The sequence below is a fragment of the Hemitrygon akajei genome, chromosome 11, assembly GCF_048418815.1.
Source record: "Hemitrygon akajei chromosome 11, sHemAka1.3, whole genome shotgun sequence".
Classification (NCBI taxonomy): domain Eukaryota; kingdom Metazoa; phylum Chordata; class Chondrichthyes; order Myliobatiformes; family Dasyatidae; genus Hemitrygon; species Hemitrygon akajei.
The window spans coordinates 40,038,781-40,052,067 of record NC_133134.1 but is presented as its reverse complement, the minus strand read 5'-3'; the positions used below and the strand labels follow the sequence as shown (position 1 = coordinate 40,052,067).

The 13,287-nt window shown below is 39.0% G+C and overlaps 1 protein-coding gene across 1 annotated transcript in view; it reads right to left on the bottom strand.

The window, feature by feature from the left end:
* LOC140735511 (myosin-16-like) overlaps positions 1–13,287 on the bottom strand; it is a 62,970-nt gene that overhangs the window by 38,400 nt on the left and 11,283 nt on the right. The window contains exons 6-11 of the mRNA XM_073060672.1: positions 12,023–12,119; positions 9,872–9,964; positions 8,309–8,372; positions 7,624–7,722; positions 3,148–3,251; positions 616–754 (exon numbers count right to left, since the gene is read on the bottom strand). Coding sequence (XP_072916773.1) covers positions 616–754; positions 3,148–3,251; positions 7,624–7,722; positions 8,309–8,372; positions 9,872–9,964; positions 12,023–12,119 — 596 coding nt within the window. The remainder of the gene's footprint in view (positions 1–615; positions 755–3,147; positions 3,252–7,623; positions 7,723–8,308; positions 8,373–9,871; positions 9,965–12,022; positions 12,120–13,287) is intronic.

Here is a 13,287-nt window from a genome sequence, read left to right as displayed (position 1 = left end):
ATTTCCACTTTTAAATTTATTTGTTATTAAAGCTCGATACAGCTTGAATGACACATTAAGTGGCTTTTTGAACCATTCTGTAATAACATTTGCAATGATCACAGGCTCAACAAGAAATAGAAAAAAGGACTAAAACTTCATTCTCACAATGGCAAAAGATGATGTGTTTTTGAAAATTGACATTATTTTTTGCACGTTCCTTGCTCCTTCTACCCTCAAGATTTTCATCTCCTGCTCAGTGGCAATGCACCGTGGACTGGAGGGTGCAAATTTTCTTTAGTGGGCCTGCGTTACTTTTTTCCTTGAACTTGTGTTCTCAGGATTCAGAAAACTAATTTCCTGATCTCCCTGGAACTGAGGGCCAAGATTCCAAGTGGCAGCCAGGCCCTGAGTAAAGTAATAGAGGAGTATTTAGGAGCCAGAACCACTGCTGCTCTGGAGCCTGGAGCCTATGACAGCCCCTGTCTGCCCCCAGCATCACCATCTGTCAAAGCTGGCAGACAGGTGCGCTGTTTGGATTCTTCTGGTAATCTCTATTAAGTTTTTTGCAATAAGTTACCTCATTTTTTTCTACTTGATGCTTATCTCAATAAATGCGATTGAAAGGCCAGTTACCTTCTGGAGTGTCCACTTCTGCTTGTTCATCTCTTGGTTTTTGCTTGAACTTCATGTTACCAAAGTGCATAATGGCCCCTGTCAGCTTGTAGATGTTCAGTTTCTCTTCAGCATTGAAGCCAAGTACATCAAAGGCAACCTGGTGATCGAACAGTCACTGGAGTTTACATCATATATTTTGTTATTACTAGTTTAATTTTAGTCTGAAAAGGAAAAAGCTTTAAAACTGCAGTTCTGGTTTCCAATACTATTGGGTATTAGACTATTTCAGAGTGATTATCCAAAATAAGTTATGGCAAATTAAACTAGATTTGAGCACAGGATTCTTAATTACAGCACACCACTCTGGCCCAGTTTGCTCTCTCATCCTCTCTGTTGCAGGACTCTCTACTACTAAAAGGAAAACACTCACTATGGAATGATAATTCCTCCACTGAATCAGAACAATTAGCAAATGGGCAGGAACCTCAAAAATGTGGTGCAAATTTTTGGAAGCCCTAAAAAGACAATGCTTCTGAATAGCACATGGCTTTTACAGCCAGTATTGAGTGCCCACTTTAAGATAAAAGTGATTAGAAAGAAAACGAACATTTTAAAAAATATTATCCCTGATTGATAAAGACACTTGCACTGGATTTTAAAAAAATCACTTGGCAGCCCATGCAGTCTCTTATTTGCTGGCATTAACAGAAACGAGTCATTGCGACCCAGGACCAGCCAATGAGTTTCCCAGTTAAAGGAAAATTGCAAGTGGGCATTGCAAGAGACCTCATTGTCATTTCGCATCTACCTCTGTCATCATTGGCACGATGGAAAATTTAATCATAAACATTGATCTTCAGTAGTGTTCATTTTTCTGATAATAATGATGGGTGTAACATATCAGAAGGAGGTCCTTGAGGAATAAAAAGCATGAAGGATCTTAAAGAAGAAATGAAAAGGGTGAAAAGTAGCCATGAAAATTCCTTACCAAGTTGGATTAAGGAAAATCCCAAGGCACTTTACACACAATATTATGAACAAGAAGGGAGCTGGGGAAAGAGTAGTTTCATTCAAAAACAAAGGAGGGAATTTATGTGTGGATCAGAACACCTGGGTGGGGTCTTTAAAGAATACTTCATATTGACATTCACCAAGAAGGACATGGGTGATGTGAAATCATGGAGGGTTAAGTTGATATTCAAGGGCAATCCCGAGGGAAGCAAGGAAGGAGATTGCAAGGGTCTTTATTAAGATCTTTGTATCATCTTTAGATACAAGCAAGGCCCAAGAAAACTGAGGAATAGCAAATGTTGTCTTTTTGTTTAACAGGGATAATCTATTCTTGTGACCTTTACATCAGCAGTAGGGAAATTATAGGAGAAGATTCTTAGACACAGATTAATTTACATACTGAAAAAAAACATTGACTTAATGGGAGTTATGGAGGTAAAATGCAAGAGTAAATGACCAGACTTAAGAGCATTGATGTACAGAGGGATCTTGTGGTGCAAGTCCATAGCTCCTTGAAAGTAGCAACAGAAGTAGAGAGGGTGGTAAAATGGTGTATGGCCTGATTGTTTTCACCTTCTTTCAAAGTTCAGCCATGTTTTCTTTTACTCTTCTATTTGTCATCAGAAAGTACCGATTTAGTTTCCTGAAATGAATGCATTCCTCTGGAAATTCATTTATTTTCAATGTTAAATGATGCTAAAGTTGATAATAAAGTGTGTGTGTGTGTGTATGTAGTATGTATTTATTTATTTATAGGCAAGACGGTAGTTGGAGGAAGCTGGATTCTCCTCCTGTAAAATGTGGGACTGCAGGATACCCAATGGTCTCCCCGAATACTACATATACAGGAATGCATCTGACCTCAGCTCCTGACTTACATGGACCACTGGGGAGGCTGAAAACCTCACAGATGAGATTTTTCCTGACGTAGTCACACGCAGAGTGCAGGCTTTGGATAGCAGGTGAGTGAGCAACAAGAGGAGTAAGCAGTTAGCGGAGGGTTCCCCTGCGACCATTCTCCTCGACAACAATTACATAGCTTTGGAGATCACTGGGGGTGGGGTAGGAATGCCTCATCAGGGCACAGCAGCAGCGCCCAGGCCATTGGCACTGTCGCCAGCTTTGAACCTCAGCAGGGAAGGGTGAAGTCAGGTGGAGTGATAGTGCTATGAGACTCAATAGTTAGGGGGATGGCAGGAAATTCAGTAGCAGCAAAAGAGATGGCAGGATGGTGTATTGCCTCCCAGGTGCTAGAGTCAAGGATATCCCAGAGCGGCTGCAGAATATTCTCGGGGTGGGGGTGGGGGGAATGCAGCCTGAGGTCGTGGTGCACATTGGCACCAATAACATGGGTAGAAATGGGGAAAAGCATTGCTTGTTGCTTTTGAAATTCAAATTAGTTCAAATTGTTTATACCCCTTAGATGAATGTTACATGATTTTTAGCATATTTTTCAACTAATAACAACTCTCTCCGTGAAGATATGTTGCCAATTCACATAATTACAATACATTACCAGCTTAACCTTAAAATACTCACATCAGTGAGACCCAGCTCTTCACCATCATCCATGTTATCCACACTAACAACCCCCTGACACACCCAGAAATATTGGTTAGGATCAGCAGACAACAACAGTGAATCTGTTTAGAAAAACAGCCAATAGTGTCAGTCATTCTTTGTTATTAATATTGTTTCTAATTCTTTGCTATGAGGAATGCTCTATGATAATGTTAAACGAATGAGGAAAAAGCTGCATTAACACAATGTCTTTCACAGCCTTATAATACCCTAAAGCAGTTCTCATCTTTTAAGATAATGAACTACTTTTGAAATGAAATCAGTTTTATTATGTCAGTAACATAACAGGAAATTTATGTGTAGCAGTTTCCCAAAAGCAGCAATGTGATAATAACCAGATCATCTATTTAAGTAATGGTCGTTGATTGAAAATATTAGCCTGATACGAGGATAATTCACCTGATCTAATTGAAAGAACTGTTATATGACCTTTCATAAACCTTTGAGGACAGTCCAGCTCTTAGCTTAATGTTCATAGAAACAATTTCTTATTGCTGCACCGGAGTGCCAAGCCAATATATTTTGCTAAAGGCTTTGGTTTGGGACTTGAATTTGCAAATTTACACTTCAAAGGCAAGAGTATCACTCACAGTATATTACCTAAACAAGGATGGTGAGGGCAGCAAACCTTCCTGTGGTCACAGTCAGTACTGAAGCTGAGAAAGCAATGCCAGCCTTCTCCACTAATTAAGCCCAAACTTTACAAACAAATGGTCAGACCTCATTCAGAGTACCACATCTAATTTTATAAAGGATGTTGAAACTTCGGAAAGAATGTAGAGAATTTTCCTGTAATGGTATAGTTTTATTTTTATAGAGGAAGTAGAACTATTGCATCACTTACTTCATAGCAGAGAACACTAAACAGAGATTTCATAGAGATGTTGCAAAACTCTAAACTTTCTTAATGTTATCAAAAAGGACAAAAATACTGCTTGTACTGGGAAAGTACTGTATACAAGTGGCTGGTAATTGAGAGGACACAGATTTAAGATGACTGGCAACGAGAAAATCTCAGAGTGAGATAAAGAGAAATTATTTCATTTGGTAAATTATTGCTTATAATGCAGCAGAATTAATCACAACTTTCAGAAGGGAATAGGATTTCTACTTAAAAAGGAAAATTGCAGGGCTTGACTCAGTATCACACATATTTTACTCTCAGAGATAATGGAAATATTAAAGTAAACTGCAACAAATCACATCAGAAATGACAGTTGTGTCAAATGGTTCTTTGTGTTAGGGATTGACTTTCACTCAGTGGATGTTTCTCAAAAATCTGTATCACAAGCATTGGAAAAGTAGTCACCATCTGCAGATGAACTTTATCTGGCCCAGTTTTTGCCCTGGGTCCATCTGGGACCTGGTGAGAGGGAAGTGCTTCCTTTGGTTGATTCCACTTCAGAGATCTACAAGTTGGAGAGGTATGGTAGAGTAGTGGTTAGCACAGAGCTTTACAGTAGTGGTGACCTGGGTTCAATTCTCACCACTGCCTGTAAGGAGTTTGTAAGTTCTCCCATGACTGAGTGGGTTTCCTCGGGGTACTCCGGTTCCCTCCCACAGTCCAAAGGTGTACCAGTTGGTAGGTTAATTGATCATTGTAAATTGGCCAGTGATTAGGCTAGGGTTAAATCAGGGAATTGCTGGGTGATGCGGCTCAAAGGGCTGGAGGGGCATATTCCGTGCTGTATCTCAATAAATAAATAAGTTTTGCATAATTGCACTCTCCCTAATCTCTCCATTCACTCTAAAAAGCAACTATTCACTTCCAGATGAGAGTAGTGAATAAGTTTTATCAAACCGTTTGCGAACAAATATGATTTGCTTCTGAAAATGAAGTCATACTGAGCACTTGGTTCCTTTTGATAGAAGTGCAGTCTGAGAAAAGGTTCAGCTTCACGCTTCTCTTTCCATCCCAACTAAATCACTCACTTTGGACTCTTACAGTATGTGTCAATGTTTGAGAGCACAGCTTATTGTCTTAATTGTCTCAAGCTCAGTATCCTTTGCAACACACATAAAATGCCGGAGGAACTCAGCAAGTCAGGCAGCATCTATGAAAATGAATAAACACCATCCTTGCCATTGCTTGTGTGCTCCAGAAGAATTTGGACTAAGTATTTCTGTTACATATATATCTTTGTCTGGAATTTTTACACTGCATGCCTGAAATCAAGCATTGTCTGTGGATTTTTTGGTGTTCAATGAGGGCAATGATCCTGAGTGGCTTGTGATGACTGTGTATATGTACAGTTATCCTATTTGTGTACTGATTAGACTTCCCCAGCCCAAAGGTCAAACCTTCTCAAAGTAAGTGTAATGCATTTGATATTGATCGTCCTGCCTTGTAAGATTGTTTTAGAGGCATCTGATGGTAATGTCAGCTTTTTTAATCACCAAACTGTCACACAAATTGGTTTTTGATTAAATTCGATCAAGTAGCGCACAAAATTTGCACTACGTGACAGAACTTCTAGGCCAGTGCATTTAAAGTTGAATATATATTCAACTGCTATATAGTTAATATAGCATTAACTATATCCTTCATGTGTACATACAAAATTTTCCAGATGGAAAATCATGAGGCAATTGTAGAAAGAAAAGGATCCAAATTCAGTTTGTTTTAATCTGGGCATTAGCATTTTTGTGTTGTAGGAGGCATTATAAAATACATTTACCATCTCTGGCAATCCCATGTATTAGTATGCTAACAAATGGGCTACATGATACAGAGAATTAACAGACTTTCCAGATCGTGCACACAAAATAAACAGATAAAATCTTTCCACCTTCTCTTTCTCTACGTATGTTACCTCATTCATTTCAAACGTCTTTTATGATTATCTCATCGTTCAGAATCTAATCTTTAAAATCTGATCTTTAGCTCTCTGATCACAATGATGGAGAAGTGCTGCTTTGGATGAAGACAGTTTATTCCATGTGATTTCAATTGTATTTGCACTGGTATAATATACCAACAACAGGCTTGGGGTGAAGTGACACGGAGTCAGCTTCTTGTCTGGACTCACCACCAGCTGTCTTACACCCACCAGGTCCAGCTGCTGATGCAATTGACCTCTAATATCAAATAGATCATTCAACAGGATGAAATAGAGTCTTAGCAGTGGTGGTGGTCAGGCGAAGACCCACCTCCAGAATATTGCAGCAGCCTTTGTCCGGGGTCAAAGGTGGAGTGTCACGCTTTATCTCTTGTTAAGACTATGAAAGCTTCGCAACTTTTTTTTAAAAAAGGTTGCTGATTTTCAAAGATACTGAAATTTTTTGAAATCGCTGCATATAATTTAATAAGTTATTTAAAATTATTAAATAAAATTCTTACTATTTTTCTCCAGGCTGAGAATCTCCATTGAAATAAGTGAGACTTCAGTGTTACATTGGGATACAGTGGGCAAAACGGTACGGCTGAATTCCGCAGAGACATTTGGAAACAGATATCAGAAATATTTATTCAAATACCGGAGGGCACGTAGGTGAGAAGAGGAAAGTTTTAAGGAAATTTGCAAGGCAAGTTTTTTTTTACATGGAGAGTGGTAGGTACCTGAAATGCATTGCTAGGGGAAGTGGTGGAGGCAGATATAATGTCGACATTTAAGACACATTTAAACAGTCACATGAACAGGCAGTGAATGAAGGGATTTAGACACAGAGGATTAGTTTGTACATACATTGTGGGGAAAAGGGGCCTATTCTAAAGCCACCTGGGCTTTCTATGTGCAAAGCCACAGTTTGTGCTGCCTCATACCTAATTGCCATTTATGACCCACCTGACCTTGGAGAGAGGCTGCAGTGATACTGCTATAGAGCAGTTAAGAGCTACATGGCTAAGAGACAAGTCTGGGTAGGAATGGTAACCAGGTGTGGGTGGGTCTAGTGTGATGCAGTCCATTGTTCTTGGGATTACGTTATGGAAGCCGCTGTACTGCCACAGTCCAATACTTCGCCTTGCCCATCCAATTTTTATTCCAATATTTTATTGTGGATCTTTATATAGATGTAAGCCATTCTGAGGATTTCTTTGCTTTAAAAACTCAATGAAGATGTGGATCTGATGAATTGAATCAAAGAAATGTGAATATATTCAGTTAGCTTAGTGCATACCTATTGACACCAAGGAAGCTTTAATCCACTTGAACGTAGACAAATAAGAGAAGGTCCCTGTTATATAGTGATAAACAAGAGCTAACCTGCATCTTTAATTATGACTCCTGACTAATAAATAAATATTACAATAAATTAGAGATGTGAAACGACAATAAACCTGGAAGGCCTGGCCACTAAGGAATTTAGTAGTGTCTGAACACCATGTTTCAGATTTGACAGCTACACAGGGAGTCTAAATTGACTGAATGGCTTATTCCTGTCCTGAGTTGAGACTTGGGAATAAATTATGCTGGCAATTCATCAAATGCTCACCCAGTAAGGCTGGCATCTTTCCAGAGAGGATCTGATAGAAGATGTGATAGCCTCTCTCAGCTGCTTGTTGCGAGATCACACGGGATTTTTCAAGCAAATCTGAATAAACAAATATGTTGCACGTATGTGAATTAAACTTCTGAATATGTCATCTGGTGGATATAAATCATAAGACCATAAGACATAGGAGTAGAATTAGGCCATTTGGCCCATCGAGTCTGCTGCACCATTCAATCATAGCTGAGCATTTTGTTTATCTCCTCCTCAACCCCAGTACCTAGCCTTCTCCCCGTAACCTTTGATGCCATGTCCAATCAAGAACCTATCAATCACTGCCTTAAATGTACCCAACAACCTGGCCTCCACTGCTACATGTGGCCACAAATTCACCATCCTTTGGCCTAAGAAATCTCTCCACATCTCTGTTTTAAAAGGGCGCCCTTCTATCCTGAGGCTGTGCCCTCGACTCTCCCACCATAGGAAACATCCTTACCACATCTACCCTGTCTAGGCCTGTCAACATTCGAAAGGTTTCAATGAGATCCCCCCTCACCCTTCTGAATTCCAGTGAGTACAGACCCAGAGCCATCAAACGTTCCTCATATGATAACCCATGAATATATAATCACCAGCTAAAGTTTTAACTTATTAACTAAATAACAACAAAATAAATACAGATGCTTACAACTCTCAATATCAGCACCAGAAAGTTTGCCAGATGGACCAAAGTGAATCCGAATGAATTTTCCCTTGAGAGAATGAAAAAATGAAATTAGATTGCATTTAATTTCAACTTACTGTTAACTTCATTCGTTAATGTATGTGTGCATAGCACATGCTTGCTTGCCCGCCTGTTCATGTGCATATACTGTACACACATGCATACTCAAACACCCGGCACACACATGCAAGAAGTAACACCATATCCCCTCTTATAGATTTCTGGAATTTAAAACTCTAATTTTCCCTAGTTTTGATGATCATGCATTTTATCTGTCAATCTCCACAGCTCCATTCTGACCTACAGCATCATCTGTTTCTTTATTAAGTCAAAGATCCTTGCTTAGAGGTAGATGAATATTTCCACTTTATCCTGCAATATCTGATTCCCATTTGGCACCAGAGAGTAACCTGTGATCCATCCCATCATTTTAAAAAAGGCAAAACAGGAATCACTAATTCCTACAGCCCAGATGAACCATAAAACAATTACAACACAGAAACAGGCCATCTCGGCCCTTCTAGACTGTGCCAAACACTTACTCTCACCTCGTCCCACCGACCTGCACTCAGCCCATAACCCTCCATTCCTTTCCTGTCCATATACCTATCCAATTTTACTTTAAATGACAATATCAAACCTGACTCTACCACTTCTACTGGAAGCTCGTTCCACACAGCTACCACTCTCTGAGTAAAGAAATTCCCCCTCGTGTTACCCCTAAACTTCTGCCCCCTAACTCTCAACTTGTGTCCTCTTGTTTGAATCTCCCCTACTCTCAATGGAAAAAGCCTATACACGTCAACTCTATCTATCCCCCTCATAATTTTAAATACCTCTATCAAGTCCCCCTCAACCTTCTACGCTCCAAAGAATAAAGACCTAACTTGTTCAACCTTTCTCTGTAACTTAGGTGCTGAAACTCAGGTAACATTCTAGTAAATCTTCTCTGTACTCTCTCTGAAGAGATGAAGCCAAGCAGCTCATCTTTCTGTGTGCAGTTTGTGTCCCAATCTCCTACTCTTTCCACAGAACCTGCATTTACCCCCTTTAAGTTTTTACTCTATTACCTTTTGATGGTTAATATTGAATCAGCACCACTTACCCTTTCAATCAGTGAAATTCAGTTTTCAGATTCTTAGCAACACATACAAAATGCTGGAGGAACTCAGGGTTTCGGCCAGAAATGTCAACTGCACTCTTTCCCTAGATGCTGCCTGGCCTGCTGAGCTCCTCCAGCAGTTTGTGTGTGTTTCTTGGATTTCCAGTATCTGCAGATTTTCTCTTGTTTGTGTTCAGGTTCTTAGCCCTCCTTTGGTTTTACTGCCTTTAATCTCAAATCTGTGTCCCCTGCTCATCAACCCTCCTGCCAACAGGACAGATTCACCTCATTCAGTCTTTCAACGAGCTTTATGAAGTTCAAAGACTACTTTAAGGGGCAGCTTATCCAGCCTAATTTACCAGCGATATTGGTGAGAAGCAATGCAATTGGAAATTAGCAAAGGGAAGGAACAAGCAAAGACTTACAAAGCGCGAGGAGTTGTTGTTCCTGGTGGTTTTGGCATTGCCAAATGCTTCCAGTACAGGGTTGGCCTGGATGATTTGATCTTCCAGGGAGCCCTTTAAAAATAAATAGGAAAAACAAACTGAAATGTCTGGTAATAGTTCAACACATTTTTTCTGCATAAAGCATTTTTCAATGAAACATTAACAACAAACTCACTCCAAGAGCAACAGAATTAAAAATATGTTTAAAACCATTTTGGTAATAGTGATTAATGTTCCAAATTTATTTTGCAATGTTTGAATTTTAAAACCTCTCTGTACGATACCAGTTATATAAAATTATAGTTTTGGCTTGGTCTAAGATTTTCATCCTTTTACAAGGTGTGACATGGTGGTCCTTCCTGAATGTGGTTTGATAGAATTGTGTGGTTTGCAAAGGGTCTTCATGGAGCAGCTATGGCCAAGGCCTTTCAACACACTTCCTTTTCTTATGGCAATCTGATAGATTTATATTCATTTATGCTGTCGACATAATTTAATTTAGATTTTTTTAAATGATATCAGGTTGTCTCATCACTGTGATGGTTCTAAACTTGTATTCTCTATTTTTTTTTAAACCAGACTTCTGCAATTACTGGGTTGGTAATCTACACAATACACTATTGCTTTTGTATCATTAAAAGTGATATATTTATTACCAAATTTAGATTTGATTTATGATGCATTCACCCTCATATTGAGTAATTTTTGCTGTTTCTTTCCCTGAATGAGCATCAATAAAACTTGCAAAGGTCCGTAATTAGTTTGGTTGTTATAAGTATCAGAAGATTCACAAAGCCTGGTCAATATCTCAGTTGGGTTTTCAAAACATATTAAATGTAACTGAAGTAAATTTCCATACAGTGTATTCTGGTGGGAGGAAGAGTGGGAAGGGGCTTGCTTTGTTGTATCATGATGTCCTGTTTTATCTTGTTATTATAGTTGCTGTTGCTTATGTTATTCTGCTGAACATTGTTGACATGGTATGTTGACACCAGAATGTGTGGACATATTTGTGGGCTGCCCCCAGCACATCCTTGTTCATGCAAACAACGCATTTCACTGTGTGCTTCGGTACACATGATAAATAAATCTGAATAAATTAAAACTAAGGTTAAAGAACACAGGTGCTATTATTTTATTAGCCTTTTTAGTCCAGCTTAAGAGAATCTGAACATTATTCCATCATCTGGGAGGTTAATCAAGTTAAGAGTAAATAAATAATAAGGATTAATACAATTGCATTCTCAGGCGCATCTGACCATCTACTGGGGAACTATATATTGAGAATACAAAATTGAAACAATAACATAAAATATGAGTCCTAAATGGATACATCACACTGTGATGAACTATATTCTGAAGATCATAAACTTCTTGTGGATATTAGAGCAGTAGTCATTGTATCCTACAAGAAATACAACTCTAAAAGTGAAAGGGTATTCTTCTGCTTCTGTCTGGCACATAATGAAAGTATATTATGACCCTGATAAAGCTCATTCCCCGCTCCCCATCTCTCTTTGAAGCTGTTCAACTAGTCCACTCTCCTACCCATTTCACACATCCCTGGGAGTCACTATTTAACCTGCAGCAACTAGTATTTTAACTTTTGTATTTCAGATCTGAACAACTTTTTCTGGAAATGCAGTGTTTGTTTCCTTATGTCACCTCTAATTCTTTTATGTTTCTGCCTAAATTGATATCTTCTGCTACCGCCATTAGGTACATCTTCTTATCTGGTCATCAAAGCCCTTTGCTGATTTTGAATAATTTTAAGAAATCTCCTTTTATCTGCGACAGCTCTGAGAACGATCCAACTTCTACAGTCTGCCTTATCCCTGATGTTACTCTCCTCTGCATCCTGCCAAAAGTCCTCAAAGTATATACAGAAGTGAATATAACAACTCCAGCGCCAATTTACTAAAACTTCCTTGGTTTTGTGTTCTGTATTTCTGAATTATGCTGAATTATCCTGAACAGCTATCTTATTGTCCCAGCCCATTCAAAGATTATGAATTTGTAGACCAGTGGCCCCTTTTCCTGCACCTCCTTTAATATCAAAATGATTAGTTAATATTGTCCCTTTCCTAACAAAGGGTATCGTTTCACACTTTGCTCAAGTTCCAGACTTACCTTTACATCACCACCAATCGACTTACTGCCCCCGATATTAGCAAAATACTGAATAACCTTCTTGGTATTTTCAGTCTTTCCAGCACCAGATTCTCCGCTAAGTATGAAAAAAAATCATTTTAGGTTATTGATTTTTCAGTTTAAATTGAAAATACTCTTTTCACTTTTACATTGTTCCCTTGCAACATTGAAGTTTGTAAAGCTCTGTGATCTGTTTAATGTTAAACTCACAAAAACAACAGGAATTTCCTCTTTCAATTTCCATCTATAGCATTCTGCAACAATTGATAATGACAAAATGTGGCGACATCTTCACTACATTTGATACATACCTATACACATTTTGAAATTAGTTTGGTTGCTATCAAAGGCCCTGGATTATTGAGGTAAACTGATGGCAGACATTCTAAGATGCATGTTCTGTGAAATAGATGAATCTGCTGTGATTTTGTAACATTTGGTAACAATGCAGCAGAATAATAACATCCATTCATTTCACATTTTCCAAGTAACATACTACCTGCTGTTCAGTCTTACTACCACTGGTGGCACTGTGGCTCCAGCTGACAAGTCTGCCAGCTGCAGTAATACCAATGTCTAATGATAATTTGAACAAACTACATCTATCTTTCCTAATGGTTCATTATTTATTTTCCTAATGATATATCATGAAGGGGGCCCTGCTGGGCCTTCAGTCCACACCACCCCAGCAACTCCTGAGAAACCCGATTCACCCTAAATGTATCATGGGACAATTTACAAATGACCAATTAACCTAGGCGGTAGGTCTTTGGGCTGCAGGAGGAAACTGGAGAACCTGAGGAAAACCCACACAGCCCACAGGGAGGACATACAGACTCCTGACAGACGCACTGGAATTGAACTCTGAACTCTGGAGCGCCCCCAGCTGTAACAGCGTTGTGCTAATCACTACACTACCGTGGCACCCACATTACATTTCCCAATATTCTTAATCAAAACATACACACATCCAGATGTATATACAGTGCTGGAATAGTAATACAACCCTGCCTGCTTATACTAGGTACACATTAAGTACTGTGCAAGTAACTGTTGTGAAGAAAGTACAGATGGAAAGAACAAAGGAGACATGAAAAATAGGAAACGTTGAGATAGACGTGTCAGACTACCTTAGCAATAGCTAACAAGAACACACCAGTGGAAGTGCTACTCTAGGAAGCAAACCCACTGACATTCAGCACAATTGTTAAAGGATCATGATATTTGACTATGGATTATTAATT